Raw genomic sequence first — 22,054 nt, 5'->3', positions numbered from 1 at the left:
GATGTTTGATGGAACTTTAACAGAAGAGTGTAGATAGTGACACTGAGAAAAAGTGATTAGAAGCTGGGCAGACCAGCTTTTCTGGGAAAGACAAGAAAGTGTTCATCAGCATTGAAAAAGATAAGTAATAAATAAGTTTATAATACTCTGATGATTTAGACAAATTGAAAAGGCATGAATCACAGAATATTTAGCACAAATATAGAAAGTTGAAGTTGGTTGCTGAATGTGATGAGTGATAAAGTATATGACAGAAGTAAAGAATGTGTGGAAATAAATGAAATTCCTAGCCAGCAGTTCATACTGAGCAAGGAGTACAACAAAGATGTGTGATATTTCCTTTGGATGTTTAATGCATTTAAGAATATATACGTTTAAAGGATGTTTTTATTTGTTTAGGTTAGGAATGTGAATTCACATGTACATTGGTATGTAGATTTATTATTTTTAAAATTTTGTAACTGACAGTCTCAAATGATAATTTAATTAAAAGAGTAACTTTTTAAGTTGCAGCTGAGTTGAAACATTAGATATTAACAAACTCAAGCTCAGATTCATATGTTAAAATAAACTTAAATTGCAATAACTGAAATCACATTTTTGCACCTCAGTGTCAAAATGGAAACAGTTCCCCAAAAGCAAAAGTTTTCCTGTGTGTTGGTAGAAATTAGTATGGAATTTTGTCACTTCTCAGTAATTAAATTCTCACTTTTGATTCTTTCTTGCATTTTAAAGAATCATATTAATATTAGAACTGTACAAATTCTTCAGGAGAACAGAAGGGCATACTCAGCTTGTCTCTTAGAGCAGTAGTGATTTTTCTAGGCTTACACACAGTATTTGCGTGTAAGTGGATACACCTACTCAGATGCAAGGGCATGCATTCAAGGAGTCAGTAGAGTTTTGGAGGCAAAAAAAATTCTAAGAAAGAGCCTTAAAATGCACTCCCATACATTTCAAAGCACATCCTTCAAAAGATTTGAACAATCTTAATATGGCATTGGTTTAGTTTAAGTGCTATGTGCCTGTAATGAATAACAGGATTTCATTTTCTCTCCCATGTTATGTAATATATTCCCAAAGTTTTTGCTTGAAGAGATTTGGGATTCAACCCCTTCAGAATGCTGAAAACTTCCAATATGTTTCAGTTCTTCTTTCCATCTAAATCCAACAAAATGTATGTTGGGGTAATATCTTGAAAGGAAAAATAGTGAAGTTTAATCTAACCAAGAAACAAGTGTTTCTGATTATTTGAAAGGCTTAACAGAAAAAGAGATTCAGTCTCTACTACGTGGGGTTACATTCTACTTGATGTTTCAGTTTCTGAATTTAAAGATTTTTCTGCTCAGAATGAATCTGCAGTTAAGTCTGATAGGTCATCTGTGACTATTCTGCCCCAGTGTTAGAAATTGTTACATGCTTTGGATAGTTTTGAGAAGTAATCAAAAAATGTGGCCATAATATTAGTCAGACTCAAATTTAGACATCATTTAACTCCTTTGTTATAGCTTCATTAGCTAATTTATAATTTCTTGGTTCAATTTGACCTGTTTTGACCTCCAATTAGATGTGTGAGAACATTTAAAATTCAAAACATGTTGAGCTTAAAATGCACTATTTTGTGGTTGTTTTGAAATTGAAATATTGGTTGAATTCAACCAATCTAGGAACTTTGAATTCAAAATGGAAAGGTTGAACGTCGTTGTTGTTGTCAGCCATTCATATCTGACCCTCGGCCACTCTATGGATCAACACTCTCCATGGTTAAACAACATGTCAAATTTGATATGTTTTACAAACATATAACTTCAAAGCCTTATGCTGCTTAGGCATAGCATATTTGCAAAATTTTTCAAGGTTACTGATGTGATGTCATTGAAAGGCATGGTGGCCTAGCCTAGTGGTGAAGACACTAGCCCTCTCAGAAGGTTGAGAGTTGAATTCTAGATAATGATAGATGTTTCTCTCTCAGGTACGAAGGGAAAATATCTGCTGCAAACTCTATGTAGGCATCAGGAAGGGTATCTGACCAGTAAATACTCAGGACCATTCAGTTGCCCCAACTCTACTCTGGATTAAGGGATTACAGAGTCAGAAAAAGAAAAGTCATTTTAAATCTTAACTGTTTGACTGTAATTTTGCATTCTCGTGTTTGTCTTGTTATTAAGTGCCTTGTGAACTCTAAAGTTTTCTCTTTCCATTATGTATTCAACATGGACAGTGATTAATATTTATATGTTATTTATATGTAAGGGTGTAGTTTTATACTACTACTACTACTACTAATAATAATAATAATAATAATAATAACCCCCAGTGAGGCACTACCTTGACGTGGTTGTGGGGCTTGTGTACTCTGAGGAAGATGAGAGCTATACCAGAGGTTCAACCATACTGGACAGGTCTCATCAGAAGAGTCAGACAAAGAGTGTCTCTCCCATAAAAAATATGGTGAGACGTAAATTGCAGAATGCCATACTGGCTCGGATGTCGCCCGGGTTAACAAGGTCCGCGCTAGATATCGAAGTTCCTGGATATCTGGTGAAAAATGGGTTACAGGACTCAGGACTGTTGGCTGAGCAACCAGGGCCAGCAGCTGCAGAACTACTGGAAGAAAAGGTGTTTACCCGTCGCAGATACACAGTGATGGAAAACAAAGAAATAATGATCTGTTACTACAGATCAAGTCCAACAAGAAGAGGATATCTAAAACGAATGCACCAGTTCTGGAAAGAACAACATCCAGAATCAGAAATAACAGAACAGAGACTAGCAGATCAACGCCGATTTATAACACGAAATAAAGTATTCACAGAAACAGAATTGGACGAACTGCAAAGTTTTACCCAGGGCAAAGAAATCAAAGCCTTACCAGAAGTAATTCAGAATGTAGAGGCAAACCAGGGGGAGTTGGCAGTGAAGGAATCCAGCAGAGATATACAACTGTTCTCATTTGGAAACCAGGCACCTCTTCCTCAGGAAGAACAAAACCCTCTAACTAAAGAAATAAAAGAATTGAAACAAAGAATAACTGAGCATCTAGAACAGCACAAAAACAACAGAATAAGGCTGCCTGCATTGAAGCTTGTTCCAAAGAAACAGCTAGCACAAGCATTAAAAGATGCAAATACTGCAATATCAAGTATAAGCACCAATTCACTGCAAGAAACAAACCAACTAATGTACAGCACAGCTGCAGTTATAACAGAATACCTGGGATGCAAAATCAACAAAAAAGAAAAACAAACAAACAGTGCACCAGAAAAATGGAAGGTTAGATTAGAAAATAAGATCAGCAAGTTAAGATCACATGCAAGCAAGCTAGAACAGATGAAAGAAAAGAAGCTGAAGAACAAGAAGACCAAAGAATACCTAATCAAGAAATACCACTTAGAAACAAGGAAGATCAAGGAAGCACTGGAAATAATAAAGCAACAAATAACAGCTATAGCCAGGAAAATCAGTAGATATGAAGCTCGAATTGCAAACTATAGGCAGAACCTCCAATTTCAATCCAATCAGAAACGTTTCTACCAATCCATCAATGGAGAAACTGCAAGGAATCAGTCAGTACCTGACAAGGAAGAAACAGTGCAGTTCTGGAAGCAGATATGGGATAACCCAAAGAAATACAACAAGGATGCGGCTTGGTTAAAAGAGGTAGATGCAAATAAAACAGAAGTTGAAATGAAAGAACTAGTAATAACAACAAAAATGGTAGAAAAAAGAGCAAAGAAAATCAAAAATTGGTCAGCACCAGGTGAAGATGAACTGCATGGGTTTTGGTTGAAACATCTAACTGTTATACACCCACTCATTGCCAAGCAGTTCAACAATATACTACAAGGAGGAGAAATTGAAAAGTGGCTAACAACTGGGAAAACCTACCTAATAATGAAAAATCCAGCAAAAGGGGCAACACCAGGCAACTACAGGCCAATTACCTGCTTACCAACAACTTTCAAATTACTAACTGGTGTGGTAGCTGATGCAGTACAACAGCATCTAGTTGAAAACAATCTCTTTCCACCTGAGCAGAAAGGAAACCGCCCCAATAGCAGAGGAACAAAAGATCAACTCCTAATAGACAAAATGATCTTGGAAACCTGCAAGAGAAGGAAGACCAACCTGAATGTGGCATGGATTGACTACAAAAAGGCATTTGACTCTCTGCCACATGATTGGATAATAAAGTGCCTAGAAATAACAGGAGTCAGTAGAAACATCAGAAAATTTGTGCAAAGATCGATGGCACAATGGAAGACACAGTTGCAGATCAATGGTGAGAGGCTGGGAGAGGTTAATATCAAAAGAGGAATATTTCAAGGAGATTCATTATCACCATTACTATTTGTTATTGCACTGTTTCCTCTGTCAACAGTTCTGAATAACTCAGGACATGGCTATCAAACATCAAAAACATCTGCCAGACTATCCCACCTCCTTTATATGGATGATCTGAAGCTGTATGGAAAAACATCATCTGAAATAGAATCGCTGCTCAACACTGTCCGTATATATAGCCAAGATATTGTAATGGAGTTTGGCTTGGAAAATGTGCCACACTTACTATCAAACAAGGAAAAATAGTGAAAACTGAAGGAATCAAGATGCCCACGAAAATAACATTAAGAGTCTGGATGAGGAAGAGTACTACAAATACTTGGGTATCCTTCAAGCTGACAACATCAAGCACACTGAAGTCAAGAAAAAGATTAGAGGTGAATACATCAAGAGAGTGAAGAAGATCTTAAACTCCAAACTCAATGGAGGAAATACCATAAAGGCAATCAACACCTGGGCAATCCCAGTCATTAGGTACACAGCTGGAATAGTGGACTGGACTCAAGCAGAACTAAAAGCAATGGATAGGCAGACCAGAAAAATAATGACAATGAATCATGCCCTTCATCCACGCAGTGACATTGATAGACTTTATCTACCAAGGCAAATAGGTGGGCGTGGAATGCTACAAGTACATCAGATGGTTGAAGAAGAAAAAATGGCTTTGGAAGAATATCTGAAGAACAATGATGAAGATGCACTGAAATTAGTATATCAGGAAGGCTTACTGACTACTGGAGAGACCAAACTGGCCTACAAGAAAGACCAAATGAAGAACAGAATAGAGGCATGGGAAGACAAAGCACTACATGGCCAATACATGAAAAAAATAGCTGGGAAAGCAGATAATAATAAAACCTGGCAATGGCGAAGAGCAGGAAAATTGAAGAAAGAGACCGAGGGACTAATTCTGGCTGCACAAGACCAAGCCTTAAGGACAAATGCATACAAAGTCAAAATTGAGAAGACAGCAACAGACAGTAAGTGCCGCCTATGCAAAGAAGCTGAAGAAACAGTGGACCACTTGGTAAGCTGTTGCAAGAAGATTGCACAGACTGATTACAAGCAGCGGCATGACAAAGTAGCAACAATGGTGCATTGGAAGATCTGCAAAAAATATCATTTGCCTGTAAGCAAAAACTGGTGGGATCATAAAATAGAGAAAGTCATAGAAAATGATAAAATTAAACTGCTCTGGGACTTCAGAATTCAAACAGACAAGCACCTGCAACATAACACCCCAGACTTAACAATTGTCGATAAGAAAGACAAAAAAGTCTGGATAGTGGATGTGGCAGTGCCTGGAGACAGCAGAATAGACGAGAAAGAACTGGAGAAGATAACAAAATACAAAGACCTACAAATAGAAATAGAAAGACTGTGGCAAAAGCAAGCAAGGGTAGTACCAATAGTCATAGGCTCCTTGGGTGCAATCCCAAAACAACTGGAGCACCACTTGAACACCATTGGCATTGACAAATTCGCTATTAGTCAATTGCAAAAGGCGGCCTTACTAGGAACTGCTTCCATCCTGCGACGATATCTGTAATACCATCAAACATCCACATCTGCCTATCCCAGGTCCTGGGTAAGGACTCGATAGGTAGACAAAATGCCAAATCCAGTCTGAACATCTGGCTGACTGTGCGATGATCGATAATAATAATATTGGAAGGGACCTTGGAGGTCATCTAGTCCAACCCCTCTGCTCAGACAAGAAACCCTATACCATTTCAAACAAATGGTTGTCCAGTCTCTTCTTAAAAACTTCCAATGTTGGAGCATTCACCACTTCTGGAGACAGGTTGTTCCATTGGTTAATTGTTCTAACTGTCAGGAAGTTTCTCCTTAGTTCTAGGTTGCTTCTCTCCTTTATTAGTTTCCATCCGTTCCATCCATATGTTGTATATAGCATGTTTAAATGTGTGTTATGTATGCGTACACTTTGAGAGCAAGAAACTAAATTTCATTTTTAATATGTGCCAGTGTGCCCATAGTAAAAACTGACAATAAGGGTTATCTACTGTATCTATCTTAAAAATATTTTAGGTTGAAAGGTAGGGTACATTTCATAAATACATATTTCAAGTCCAAGGTGTCTTATGTTCATTTTTTCCTTCCAAACATTTGCATAGGCATTGGAACTAAAGATGGAACAGCGGAAAAGGATAAAGATTTCAGAGGAAAAGCTCAGAAGCAGGTTCAGTTTAACCCAGGACAGACTGTGGCTATTTGGCGAGTAAGAATAATTGCAGATAATAAATATGAAGAATCTGAGACCTTCCAGATTATTTTGTCAGATCCAGTTATGGCTGCCCTGGAGTTCCCAGATAAGGCAGTGGTGGAAGTCATTGATCCTGGTGATGGTATGTTACTTTTTTCTGATTTTTTTCAATCTTGTAGTTTTCATATTTTTTACACCTAGTACAGTTTGTCTTTGTCATAAATGAATAGTATATATTGATCTTCTGCTCTTTTTCAGAATCTACTGTGTATATTCCTGGGTCAGAATATAGAGTAGAGGAAGATGTTGGTGAGCTGTTAATCCCAATCAGACGATCTGGAGATACTAGTCATGAACTAATGGTTGTTTGTTCCACTCATCAAGGTATTTCTTACTAACTTATGCCTAATACGAATATTGTATTTGTCCCATAAAGCAGAATTTGATTTAACTTAGTACAGTATATCCATTTTAAAAATAAGAACATAGATTAATTTTTAAGGCAAAACAGTTCCCAAAAGTTTGAAAATTGCTAGTGAATAATTTGATTACATGTTACCCTTCAATTTAAAATATTTTCTTTCTAAATTGTTCTTTATTTCATTGGATGGAGAAAAGATCTAACAAACCATGGGAAAGCATGATCATTGTGATTAAAAAGGGCAAAGCCTGGTGGTGAAAAGGATAACATCATTTCTTGATAAAATGTAGCATGGAATAACTATGTTTTTTTTTCCTTTTCATTTCATTTGTCTTTTTTTTCTTTTTAGTTTTGCTTTGTATATTTTTGCTGTATTGAAAAAGGTCTTCTAATGCCATCCTTCAATCTTGCCTTTCCAAATTACTAAACCCTCACAAGATTCCAGGGATTGTGTTCTAAATATTGCAGCCTATTCCCAAATAAGACTGTAGAAGTAATCTTGTACCAGATCTCATGGAAACATCAATATTTTGTGATATTTGCCTTTCTTCTAATGCCAGATTGGATGATTTTTTACTTTTCTGAGCAGTACAGAAATTTTCTAAAATAGAATCTAGTGCATTCATTAATTTCCACTAAATTTAGTCAACTAATTTTTTATTAAACTTTCACAACAGAAGGTGGCCAGTGTATTTGTTAAATGTAAATTGATTTTAGAAGCAAACTGCCAAGTAACATGTAGAAATGATGAATGGATACTAAAAATATGTTGGATATGCTAATATAAATACAATACCTCTGTATTTTTCTTGCCCAGCTTAGTCATACTTTAATGGGAGAACTTGTGGAAAATGTATGTAAGATCATTTTTCCCTAATACTTTATTTCCTTATAAGGCAGGATGAATTTCTGCCTGGTGCATATGCTGCAAGATTTATAACCCCATGGGTTAGACAGCTAGTCAAGTTGTGTTTGTGAAGCATGACAGCTGTTGGTCTCAGATGTTAGGTATGTCAGCACAGCTGCAGGTTGTAATAGGGAGATGAGAGAATTAAAACAGGTTCATAGCCACTTTAAAAAAGATTAGATTCCTTTAGTTTTCATATTGAACCTTACTAGGTGGCCTAACTAGAAATAAACCTGTGATAGAATAACATGGTGTAAGCTCATTAATTAATTTCAGGGCTTATAATTTTATGCTCAGTTCATTGAGAGTTAGTCTCATTTAATGCAGTAAAATTTTAAAATAAACACTTGAAGGACTGCATCTGTATAGAGAGTTTTTAACTTGAAACATAATGTTAGACTCCTAAACATTCAGAATAGGTTGTGGAGGCAAGAAAAATGAATATTTTAATTTACATTAGACCAGCTTCTATATAGAATAGACTCTTCCATGTTGTACTTACAGGGCTCAGCATCTTTTGATTCTATGAATGTGAAATGCTGTAGAGAAGAGACAGCATAATTCAGCCATTGTTATGTGCTGTTTATGTTAAATGCTTAATAGTCCGCAATTTATGACACAACTGAGCCTAAAATTTCTGTTGTCAAGTAAAACATTTGTTAAGTGAGTTTTGCCCCATTTTACAACCTTTCTTACCACATGTGTTAAGCGAATCACGGCAGTTATTAAGTCAGCAACCTAGTAGTTAAGTGAATCTGTCTTCCCCATAGACTTTGCTTGTCAGAAGGTTGCAAAAGGGGATCACATGACCCTGGGACATTAGAACTGTCATAAATATAAATCAGTTGCCAAGCTTCTGAATTCTGATCACATGATCATGGGGATGCTGCAATGGTTGTAAGGGTGAAAAACGGTCATAAGACACTTTTTCCAGTGCCATTGTAACTTCGAATGGTCATTAAATGAACTGTTGTAAGTTGAGGACTACCTGTACTTACAGCTGTACAGGGCAGTAAGGACTGGAACTGTGACTGGGGAGAGGGATTCTGCTTATTTTTATTTCTTCATTCTTTTTCATCTTGTTGGGACCCGTCCTATTCATCTTAGTCATGTTCCTTCTAGATAAAGTAACAGGGAAGACAGTGACTCTTCCAAATTGCAAATGTTGGGGAGTAACCCATATTATCTCTCAAAGAAGCAAAGTTTGAAGTAAACTCTTTTTTTTTTTGAAATAGACTCTTAGTATCTTTGTTTTTTAGCCAAAGTAATCTAAATTCTGTTTTAATTGAAAAGACAACCCACTGCTTCAAATAAATTCCTTCCTTTGTATATTTGCCCTTTTTCAAGATAACAGTTCTTCTTTACATTCCTATCATTTCTTGCCAAACTTTGTATACTCCCCAAATATAACATACAAATTCCCCCCCCAGATCTGATCTGAGAATAGGTATAGTTGAGGTTGTATATATAGCAATATCTGCTTAATTATTTATATTAATTATACAAAGACAAGAGCTAAGTAATTACAATGTGCTTATTGTGTACTTTTATTTTTTTCTTAAAAGCCATTTTTTGAGCATTTATTATTGCTTTCTTGCACAAATAATGCATTGTACAGGTCATATTAGCTTAGTTCTCATGAGGAAATAAATCTGTATTTTGTATATTAGCCACTTTGATTGCTCCAATGCCTGAATAATTGTGTATGATTTCTTTTTCTTCCAAACATTTATGTTATAGTGAAGCTTGGTTTAGAACACTTATTTACAGTCTATCTATAGATAAAAGGGATGCTTAATATGTGGAACTCTAAATATGGAGCTTAATTGTATTATATTTTTATAAATATAAATTGTATTATATTTTTACAGGTTAATATACTTGTACAGGCTTAGTTTGAAAGTATATTTTCTAAATGAAATAAAAAATAAGTCTTCTATTGATAAATAGTATATCTCTAAATACTCACTGTGCATCACAGCTTTTACTGATTTATGTGCATGTATGAATGGTGCTGTTCTTATTTGTAATATTGCTTGAAAAAAGGGGATATAAACTGTTCCATTGGTTGATATATCCAACCTCTCTTTGTGCCAATTAAGAAACAATACTTCTAATGAAATAATTACTGTACAACAAATATTGAATTTCACACTACAAGAAGCGTGAGATTGAAATATTCTGCTTTTACTCATAATATAGCTGTTTATCATTATATCTGAAGTTGAAATGTTCATTCTGTTTAGCTTCAATTCTAGCTAATGTAAATTGTTTTTGACAATATTGTTTGTTCACTTGAGTCTTTGTTCCTCACCTACAGGAGTGCTAATCTTACAGCCTATGGCATATACCCAGAATAAAACCTTAATTTAATGGACTTATAGTAAAAAGAGCTGTCACTAGAGGCAAATGTCCATTAAATGGCAATTTAAGATTATACAAGCCTAGAATGGGATTTTACACATGCATAAAATATCAAACAGATGTTGCTATTTAAAAATTCTCTTACAAAATCTATTATATCTGATTTAGATGAATTGATCCACAAATGCTGTAATATAGAAACATTTTAAACAAATAACTTTTAAAAATTCATAAATAAAGCCTATGTATGAAAAATGATCCTGATGAAATAAGTTGTTAATAAAATATAATATGTAACTATTTTGTTAGCCTCATAGGGTAAACTAGATAGTAATCACAACATATGAGCTAATTCTACTTTATTGTAAGATCACAATGACAGAATCTTGCAAGTTTGAAAATACATTTCTCCCTTCTCGCCTCCTGTAAAGACTGGGAAACCAGAGAGGGTCTTTCCTCAGCCTCTTGCTCCACCCATTCTCCAGGAGCAGGCCAGGCTATCTCTTATCTGACAGTTCCATTAGCAACATCTTCTAGCCTGGTTTCCCAAGCTCTTTCCCACATATCACATATTTAAACAGGGATATAATTAACTTAGTGAAAACCTCCTAATTATAATCTTTTCTCATATAAATTAGGGAAAAAAAGTGAAATGCTTCTAATACTTTACATGTCAGGGCAGATCCATTGATTTGTAATTTTTAAAACAGTTTTTGTAATAAATTGAATTTTGTAATAAGGAAATGGTTGATAAAGGAGAAATTGCTACTTTATACTATATATTTATATGAAAGCATTTTAATATATATCAATATATCTTTTATATATATGTGTGTGTGTGTGTGTGTGTGTGTTTTCTGAGGTTTTCGCGGGTATTTGTATGTAGGTCTTTGGTTGTTCGGGTTTTCTCCCACGTAAAATTGGAAGTGTCTTGGCGACGTTTCGACGAAGTCCCATTCGTCATCTTCAGGCTGGTGCTTTCAGCTTCGTGCTTTGAGCAGCAATGTGTGGTCTTAGCTGTTTATTCCTTTTAACTGCCAGTCAGTTCATACCCCCACTGGCAGTTAAAAGGAATAAACAGCTAAGACCACACATTGCTGCTCAAAGCACAAAGCTGAAAGCACCAGCCTGAAGATGACGAATGGGACTTCGTCGAAACGTCGCCAAGACACTTCCAATTTTACGTGGGAGAAAACCCAAACAACCAAAGACCTACATACAAACACCCGCGAAAACCTCAGAAAACACACATATATATATATAAAATCTGTATTGTTTTAATGATGGAGTGCCTAAACATTACTTAATTACCCAATTAATTGTGAAATAAACTTTAATTAGATTTGCATATTTGCTATTGTCTCTGTTAATCTTAAGTCATATTAACAATGATGAGGAAAGAACAATCATTTTTAGAAGCTATTAGTATTTTATACAATGTTACAATTACTATTTTTAATGATGGCTTTATTAAATTTTGCTGCATTTGCAGTGTTTTTAAGTAAGTGGTATGTATCTATATATGTGTTAATATCATATACTGCTAAAACTATAAATGTAACAAAATTACAAATGCAAATATTGCAGATATAATGTGTACTGTACGTACACAAAAAGAAATACTGTAAATATATATTCACTGTCATTTATTTTATTTTTCTTTAAGGGACTGCCACCGGCACAATTCCTTCTACACTCTTGTCATATTCTGACTACATGTCTCGTCCTGATGACCATACCAGCCTAATTCGCTTTCATAAGGATGAGAAGGAGAAAATATGCCGGGTCATAATTATTGATGATTCACTTTATGAGGAAGATGAAATATTTAATGTCACATTAAGTATGCCTCTGGGTGGAAAAATTGGAGCTGCATTTCCAACTACTAAAGTCATCATTTTAGCTGATATAAATGATCGTGAGTAGAAAGAATACAGATCTTTTCAAAGTTTATAATATTCAGTGCATTTATTTAAGTTTTGGTCCCTGAGTACTTATTCCCTCGCTTTATGAAGTCTTGTACACATGTTAGTCACTTCTTGTATTTATCTACACAGTCATTATCTGTCTGTCTAGCTTATCTATCTATCATCTATCTATCCCTATATATGTAGATCTTGGATTACAGAATCATGTTATGGATTAACTGGTATATATTATTTGTTCTATTCTGGACATTTTGTTTCACTTTTAGATGAGATGGGTTATTTAGGTGGGTTTTTAATTTATTTGAATATTTAGTTTTTGTTTGGTGTCTAATATGATTGTTGTATTCATTGCTTTCAATTTTTAGATGGGTTTAAATTGAAAAAAATATTCTGTTTTCTGAAAAGTTGAATAGACAGAACTAACTCTCAAATTATTACTTAAAAGCAAAATGAATTTGATCTGGACTAAGGGCAACACACACTATTGAACAAGAATATTTTGACTTGTGCAATAAAACAGTTCTTTCAACAGTGTGACTCAAATATGATTTGGTTCAGAACAGATTTTGATGTAAGATGTTTTTCAGCCAAAGTTGTCTGCACTTCTGGCAGAGATGCTATATTAAATTCTCAGAGGCTTGTTATATTTAAATGTCTTTGAAGTCTTTGATCCATTAAATTTAAAGGGAAATTAATAGCAACTAACTTTACTACAAGAATATAGATGTCTGCTCAGAAATATACTTACATCTATATATGCTAAGCATTTATACTTGGAAATAAAACCCACTGATTTCTATTTAACTTATTTCAATTATTTCATTGTACAAACTCTATTTCTAACTTATTCCTTTTAATGTATGTATATTCTGTATAAATCTAAAAACAATACATTTTAATATTTTAGAAGATGGATTGCTTACATGATTATGCAGTGGAAAACAAATTCTAGTAGTAGTAGTAGTAGCAATAATAGTAGCATCTTTCCTCTACATTTTATCACCTCATTTTCCTTAAAGAATGAAAGCATTTTACATGTAATATCTATCACTGGCCTATTACCAGCCTCTGACTTTGCCCATAATTATGAATAACTGCATCGATACCCTTTGGATACTCAGCAATTCTCATTTAATGAAACATTTGATTTGTTTAGTAATAAATGTGATGAGGCTATCAGACCTAACAATATATGAAAAAGCTTTAAGAATTCAGGGCAGAAGTTGTGTGTGGGGGGTTAAATGGAAAAGAAAACATGAATGAGTTTCTTCAGTGGAGGATGGTAAAGACTGGAAAAAAGGCAGCCTAAGAGAGTAGAGTTGGTCATGCCATAATAGCTTCTTTATTAAACAGAATGAATATAAAGTACATTACACTTTTCACTTGCATGGCATCCCTCTTACTTTGTCCTTTTCTTGCTAACACGAAAGGAGAATAAAGAGAGAATTAAGCAATTGTAAAAATCAGAGAGCTATTTTCTTTCCCAGATTTTAAAGGCCAGAAGAGGAGGATGCTTCCTGAAAAAAAAAAACCCTCTCCATTTGGCAACAAAAGATGAACCCTCTTCCATGCTGTGTACTTGTCTCAAGCCTAATGGCATTAATAGGCCTAACAGTCAGAGTTCCTGGTGTACTTCTTATCACAACTTGATTTGGCGACAGGAAACCTGTTTGTCTGAGTGTTCACAGAATTGTCTTTCATTTTTAAGTAAAGTAGTTCAGAGGATCAGTTGCTGGTTGTAGCATTCAGAGAGAAACTTCTCATAAATGTTTATAGCATTGTGTTTTAGGAGTACATTTCCTAAGCTATTGCATACCTAAATATTTAGGGGAAGGCAGAGAATTCCTGCAAATGCCTCAGTAGGTAGCAGATCTTTATGGTCTTCTTTGGTTTCAGATGTTAAGCAGAGTTGGGTCTCATTACTACTTCAGTGGGAGATAATTGGGGAATACCTGCAAGTATTTTCAGTAAACTGAGAAGTTGAAAATATTCTAGAAGAAGGCATGGTCAACCATTTCTACCTAATAGCTAAGAAAATTATAGACTGAGCACATTTAGTTAGCAGAAATACACAATTTGTATTTGTGAGTGATAGAGCTTTGTCACCCTGTGCAGGGCTGTTGATGATTAGAAGGCAAAAATGTAAGAAGTACAATATCAATAGATATGTGCAGCATATAATTAGTTAATTTAGTCCTTTCTTGCTTCCTTAGGAAGGACAGCAATCCCACTAGGGATAAATGTTCTGCTTTATTTGTCTCTGTCTGTCAGAACCATGACACACTCCTTTTCAGGCTTGACACAATACAGGTAGTCCTCGACTTAAAACTACAACTGAGCCCAAAATTTATGTTGCTAACAAGACAGCTGTTAAATGAATTTTGCCCCATTTTAAGACCTTTCTTGCCACAGTTGTTAAGTGAATTGCTGTAGTTGTTAAGTTAGTAATGCGCTTATTAAGTGAATTTGGCTTCCCCATTGAGTCTACTTGTCAGAAGATTGCAAAAGGTGGTCACAATGCCCCCAGGACACTCAACTGTCATAAAGTTGCCAAGTGTCTGAATTTTGATTATATGGCCATTGGGATGCTGCAATAGTCATGTGAAAAATGGTCATAAATCACTTTTTTCAATGCCATTGTAACTTCAAACAGTCACTAAACCAGTGGTTCTCAACCTTTCTAATGCCGCGACCCCATAATACAGTTCCCCATGTTGTGGTGACCCCCAACCACTTATACATCACCGGGTGCCAAGGGTGTGGCCAAAGAAAAGGGGGAAAAATGGCGGACAGCCTTGTTTGGCGACCCCCGTGAAATGGCCATTCGACCCCAAATGGGGTCCCGACCCACAGGTTGAGAATCACTGCACTAAACGAAGGACTACCTGTAATTCCATGTCAGGCCAGCACTTTCCAATATTGTGAATATTGGAAATCATACATTCACAGCACCTAATGACCAGGCTTTGTGTCTAAATTGTACAAGATTATTGCAAGGTGCTTTTGAACATTATATCAAACAAACAGGATATCACAAATAGGGTCATATAAGGATATTACAAATAGCTTGATTTTTATTCTGTTGTATGTCAGTGCACCTTTGAAGAGAAAAAGTCCAATTGTTATTAATCAGCATTCAGATATGCATTATTTCATTTCTGTAAGGTTGTAATTATAGAAACTGAAGTTAAGACAACTGAAGGAATCAAGGAGGCAAAGTATGAGCCAGATGATATAGCAAAGGGACCATTATTTAAATCATCTTATGTAAATTATTTTGAAGGACATTGTTTTGGGCAACATGTAGAATACTCTGATAACGGGACATTCCATATTTAGAAATGTTGAGAGAGCTTGACTTTCTTGGACTAATTGGCTGCCATTCTATAAAGAAATACATATGTTGTATATAGTATGTTTAGGCATGTTTCATGTATGTGTTTCACTTTGAGAATGAGCAACTAAATTTCATTTTTGATGTGTGCCATTGTGCCCACAGTAAAAAAAAATGACAATAAAGGTTATCTTTATCTCTTTATCTTATCTTAAATAAATTATGTTAGTGAATAGCAAGAAATGGATATGCAGAATTGTTTAAAAACTGACAACAGTACCCATGCACTGTCATTTTTGTATTTTATGTATTGATTTCTTTCTTTTAACTTATGGTTATAGGTTTATTTTAATAAATAAAACTCCCTTAAAAATAAAACCTGTCCGAAGTATAAGAGGAAGTGAAGATCACATATCCCCCAGTTTGGCATTTTCCATATCAGACTGTTGCTTTCAGAATTTCCAACTAGAATTTTGAGAGAGTAGTTTCACCACACGTAGAGGATGGTGAGTTGAGGTATTCGGGATTAAAGCTTCCGTTTGTTTAATCCAGCATCTACTTTGTAATCTGGTAAAAGAATTAGATTTTGATTCTATTTGATAAAATATCAATTATCATATATTACAAATTCTGTTGTTTTGCATCATGAAAATTGTATATCATATTAAATAATGCATACAGAACTGATAGGAAGGTTTAATTTTAAGAATTTTAGAAGGTAATCAGTGGTTTGTTTACTCTGCACAATAATATGACAGCTGGTGACCTATATGTCCAGCAAACTCCTCATGTTTCCTATTAAAGAAAAAGCTGCATAATCAAGTACTCAAGACCAAAAAAATCTAGTCTTTTGATCTTCATATTCCTCCTAGGGATGAACAATATGGGTTTTGTTACTAGCCCTTGATCATACTCTAGGAAGCTGTGGGTTTTGTATTATTTTCCTGTTATGCAGAAACATGCTGCCTGCTCATGTGTAACTCAACAAAGGATCCAGTTATACGATAATGAGCTTTGAAGATGGAGATGCAAACAACTTGTGATTTTACAAGGAAGTGGAAATCTTACCATGGTTTTCTACAGGAATGTTTAAGTGGCAGGGCAGGTAGAACAGGTTTCAGCCCTGGCACACGTGTTTCTCAATTGTGGAGGGACCACTGGGGATAGCCTGCCTGAGCAAACTCTCTGAGGACCTCTTTGAAAAAACAGAAATGCCTTTTAAATGAGTAGTTTACACAGAACATTTCACTGTGAGGAGGCTAGTATTTTCAACAATAAAAGTATTTTTATTTACTTATGACATAGCTAATAGATAAGGAAATAAAAGAGTTTAGTGCACAATTAGATGTTGAGATTATAGCCATCCCAGACTTTGGGAGGGATAAATGACAATCTTAAACATCAATGGTCACAGGAACCATAATTTAAGATATAATAAACAGTTAATGTTTTGCTTTGTCTTTAATTTGCTATTACATTATCTGATTTAAATTATATGCTATTCAAAAAGTTTCCCTTTGTGATTAAAGCTCATGAGTTAATATAGATTTTACAAACTGATTACTAATATGAGGAAATGTGAGTTTATGGTTTTACTTTGAGGAACACCTAGCCTCTGGTTGTTTCTAAGCTATTGCTTATATGTTTAATTAACAATTCATGAAATAGGCACTAATCAATATTTCTGCATTTTTAGAAGACATAATTAATTGTTTTGCAGCACTCTATTACAAAGCTGGATATTTACAGGTTCTTCCTTCAATTTTATCACTTACAATAAAATGTAAGAGTATTATTATATATAAATTTTATTTGGCATTGGCTTTATTATGCATTGTTGTTATCAATATCCAATCTAAAAAAAGAGATCTTTACTATCCACAGTACACTGTACTATTCAGTTTCACATATTAATGTTTTAGATGCATTTTCACAGTTATGCTACTATAGAAAATTGGTTTTAGGTTGCACTTGGCAAAATAATCTGAGAATGAGTTCAAAGTCTAATTTATACCTGACATATTTACATCATTATATTTTTTGAAAATTGATCTTAATTGCAGAGAGCTATGTGTATGTAAATGTATGTAGGATAAATATCTGTTCAGATTAAGGAGGACAGTTTGAAGGAAAAAGGAGAGAACCATTAACTAATGACAAGGGAAAGATAGATTAAGTCTGAGACATATGGAAAATTTGCACAAATATTTCAGTCTGTTACCCTAACTGGAATGCTAACCCTGCAAGGTAGACAAAACTAACAAACTATAAATGTCAGTATGACTATGGAGATTCTCAGTCATCCAGTCATGGTTGTCCCAAAGGTACTTTTTTCACAAGGCAATTGGACTTTTTTGTTTTTCTTTGAAGACGTTTCACTTCTCATCCAAGAAGCTTCTTCAGCTCTGACTGGATTGAGGGGAATGGAAGGATTTATACTCCTTGCAGACAGCAAGGAATATAATGTAGAATGCAGTGAGCCATGTGCAGATCTGTATATTGGGGAAACAAAACACCACTTCATAAATGCATTGCCCAACACAGAAGAACATACTAATCAGGACAAAATTTAGCAGTACATCTGCATTTAAAAGAGAAAGGCCACTCTTTCAAAGACAGCAAAGTCTACATTTTGGACCGAGAAGATCACTGGTTTGAAAGAGGGGTGAAAGAGCCCATCTGTGTCAAAACTGAACAGTCCTCTCTCAACTGAGGGGGAGGGATACGACATCATCTATCTCCAATCTACAACACAGTCCTTTCAGTAATTCCAAGAAGGCTCTACACCCTTTTGCACTATTCAGATAACCCTGATGACACAGATAAGCCTCCAGGTGGCTCAATGACTCTCTGAAATAATGCAAATGACCAGCTGCTTGCAAGGAGTATAAATCCTTCCATTCCCCACCATCCAGTTAGATGGTGCCTCATGAAAAAGTACCTTTGGGATATAAAGGTCAGTACTATTTTTACTGACAGTCCTTGCTTAGCAACTGCAAATGGGACAGGCAACTCTGTCACTAAGCGCTGTGGTTGCTAAGCAGAAAAATCATATGGCCACGAAGTCCTTACAACACAACTTCTTGTTCTATTGTTAAGTGAGATGTCATCTCACTGCAATTTGTGGCTTTACTTCTGTGTTCAGCATTAAATCTGCTTTTGGAAGCCACTTAGGAAGCACATGAATAGCGATAACATAACTGTGGACTGCTGCAGATGTAAGGATTGGATGGAAAGCTAGGGGTTTTTTTTATTTCTTTATGTAACTTTCAATTGTGGCTAAATAAGGCAGTCTATAAGCAAGGACTACCTGAATTGTCCAGAATCTTACAAAGCTGAATGTGCTTCTCACTCCCTCAATTTATCTTCATGTGAATTAGGGAGGGGTTTGCCCGAGTTATTTTCTCAGGTAATTTATTGGACAATACCTACTATTGCCTTGGTAGCAGTTCTTCTTATCCTTCCAGGTGATCCCTTCTACCTTTGCCAGATAGTTGTCCCTAGTTCACATGGAAATAAGGAGGAGGAGAGTACAATCAGATTTTCAGTATTATGTTACTATTGTTGATATAAATAAAAGTAATCTATTAAATTTACTAAGAGTGTGAAGGTTACATATGTTTTTGCATGTTCCCCATGATTTTCTCTGATCTTGACTCAGCGTGAGGATCTAGGAAATATTGGGGACATTAAAAATAAAACCAAAAATATTGATAGATTCCCTATTTTATGCCAGCTGACAATTGTTAACATTTTAAAATCTCCAAAAGTATTTATCCTTTGTTTCCCCTTTTTTTTTAATTGTCCAGATGACTAAATACAAGAACTCTGGTCTTTTTTTTTAAAAAAAAAGTGATTACCATTTTCTTTCCTATCTTTGCCTTATGTCTTAGAACCTGCTTTTTATTTTGGTGGCACTGAATATTACGTTGCTGAGAGTGCTGGCTATGTAGAAGTTCGTGTTTGGAGAACTGGAACAGACTTGTCTAAAGCAGCCACTGTCACTGTGCGTTCCAGGAAAACTGAACCAGTATCTGCAGAAGGTGAATTGTTTCATCTGTATTACTACTATATACTAATTATTGAGTAGATATATACTAATGTTTGGTGAGAACAGTGTTGTAGGTGTGGTTTTAGGTGAGGTGCTGTTCCATTACTGGGAATGGAGATTTTTGAGATGCTCACCTGGGTTGGGGTTTGCGATTGATCAACAAAAACCGTCCCTCCTATGGCAACGCGGTCCAGAAGCGAGGACTCCGTCACTGTGGGTTCACCATAGTCCTTGTCAAGTGTGGCCCAAGTCTTTGCAAGGCCGATGTCAGGGTAGCCCAAATGGGATGTGAAGATGTCGTTCACAGTGATTACGGATTTTTGGCCTAGCCAGGCTGTCAGCTGGACAAGTTCCTCAGCTGGTCCAGCCCTTTCTTCATTGATGACGCGCTTGAAGATGTGTTTCCACAATAGGTAGTCTCTTCCAGGTTGGTCAGAGAATCTTCGTATGCCTCTAGCTGCCAAGTCTAACCTTCAACCTCAGACACTCAGTAAACGTCAACCAATCCACTTCAAAACCCTGTCTAAGCGGAGACACCTGAAATTAGGCATAGTTTTGATTGTCTTGATCACTTGTCTCAGCACCCCAAGAATTAGCCTTGTAGGAGCCTTCAAGGACTTACTGACTTTCATGGATCCATGCAGACAGAACAGACTGCTTTTTGTCCAATCCAAAACAGATAGATAACTCAGAAGAATAAACAGAAAATATCGCTTTTATTCCTAAACAATAATTCACTGTTATGTAGATATGTTCAGAAACATATTTTGCAATATTGGGTTCATTCCACAGGTAAATTGATATTGAATTTTCCCCTCTTCTTCTGATAAGCATCACATGTTGGCATAGGATCTCCAAGCCGTGTGGCTAGGAGACATGAGGCTGGATGAACAAAGGCATTCTCATCTGGCTTGTGTCCAGGAAGTCTTCCAATGACCAATGACCTTTTGAGACTCCTCCCACTGACCCATCAACATACCTAGCATTTAACCCAATAACTGCCAAATATTCTAACATACTGATACATGCTCTCGAGTTAGGGTTACATAGAGCTATACGGTCCAGAATATATACTAATATATCTACTCAGTAGTTTCTCACCAAACATTTTCTCCTATGTTGACATTAAGGGATTCATATATATGAACTATATATTGTTCATAAACTAATAGGTAGATAGAAAAGTACCATATAAGCAAAATTCCAGCAGCCCCAACATTCAATGAATGTGTTGCTCCAATATTCTGCAATTTTATTTCCTGAGATTGTTTCAATAAGGCACAGAATGATTCTCTCTTATTTTGTTGGCACAGCCACATTCTGGAACCACAAAATGATCTAATTCAGCTACTGTGTATGCTATAGCAGTATCCTCAAAGAAAAAAATGCTTTCAAATTTGAGGAAATAAAATTCAATATCCTGTGCTCTGCTCATTCTAATTCCTGTATGTCAGTTAAATTTAGAAATTTCCTGACATAATCTCAAAGTAGAGATGAAAACAAGATAAGGTCAGTGATGGTTTTCCTGTGACAAAAAGTGATTTTGATTATTGTAGCCTTTTATTTGATCTCCTTTTGACATTCTAGAACAGTTCTCTAAAGTGATAGAAAGTTCAATTGTCCTATGGTTGGGTGTCCAAAATACATGAAAAAAACATGTTAAAATGTGTATAACCTGACATCTGGATCATATGAACATTAGTATACACATAATTAAATGTCCTCTCTTCTTCTTTTAGCTGGAGTTGATTATGTTGGCATAAGCCAAAACATGGATTTTGCTCCTGGGGTAAACATGCAGACTTTTCGTGCAACTATCTTGGATGATCTAGGACAGCCCGTTCTTGAAGGCCCAGAAAAGTTTGAACTTGTTCTCCAGATGCCAGTGAATGCAGTGCTTGGAGAGCCAAGCAAAGCTACTATTATCATAAATGATACCATCACTGATTGTAAGCATTGCAGATTGTTTTCTATAAATTGACTATTTACCAAATATTTTCTGGTAAAACTAGAAGATAACAGATCCATACGTGCATACAAGACAGTGCTAAAACTGAATTTGGAAAATAGAATCTGTATACTTTTTAGAAAAAAAAGGAAATTATATCCAGGAAGTCTGAATTTTAGAGAAAGCATTCTTTCCTTTCTACCTACCTAGCTACCAAGATAGTACTAGGACATAGACTATACTGGAATTCATTATAAATCTGGAGAACCATCCTAAGCTACACTTCACTTCCAGAAAAGGTTGAAATGACTAATGCAGATCTTATAGATCTGGAGTTTGTAATTTCTTTAAAAAAAGATGTTAATTAGTGATATCGTTTTGCCATTATTTTCCTTCATTTTTAATAATTTTGAAACATTTGTAACTTTGCCTTCTAACAGCATCCTTTAGAGTAGAATAAAAAATGGCACTTCTAAATATCTTACAGCTTTCATTGGCAACTATTCAAACATGAAGAAAATAGCTTTCCTGTC

At 35.4% G+C, this 22,054-nt stretch overlaps 1 protein-coding gene across 2 annotated transcripts in view; it reads left to right on the top strand.

Moving 5' to 3' along the window:
* Positions 1-22,054, top strand: part of FREM3 (FRAS1 related extracellular matrix 3) — a 79,099-nt gene that overhangs the window by 32,232 nt on the left and 24,813 nt on the right. For both annotated transcript variants that reach the window (XM_039338958.1, XM_039338959.1), the window contains exons 4-8: positions 6,480-6,710; positions 6,827-6,952; positions 11,927-12,178; positions 19,416-19,565; positions 21,313-21,522. In XM_039338958.1, coding sequence (XP_039194892.1) covers positions 6,480-6,710; positions 6,827-6,952; positions 11,927-12,178; positions 19,416-19,565; positions 21,313-21,522 — 969 coding nt within the window. The remainder of the gene's footprint in view (positions 1-6,479; positions 6,711-6,826; positions 6,953-11,926; positions 12,179-19,415; positions 19,566-21,312; positions 21,523-22,054) is intronic.

This window comes from Crotalus tigris, unplaced genomic scaffold, assembly GCF_016545835.1.
Source record: "Crotalus tigris isolate CLP2741 ecotype Arizona unplaced genomic scaffold, ASM1654583v1 scf7180000017725.2566008, whole genome shotgun sequence".
NCBI classification, from domain to species: Eukaryota; Metazoa; Chordata; class Lepidosauria; order Squamata; family Viperidae; genus Crotalus; species Crotalus tigris.
The sequence above is the reverse complement of the archived record's forward strand: the minus strand, read 5'-3'. Positions and strand labels throughout refer to the sequence as shown.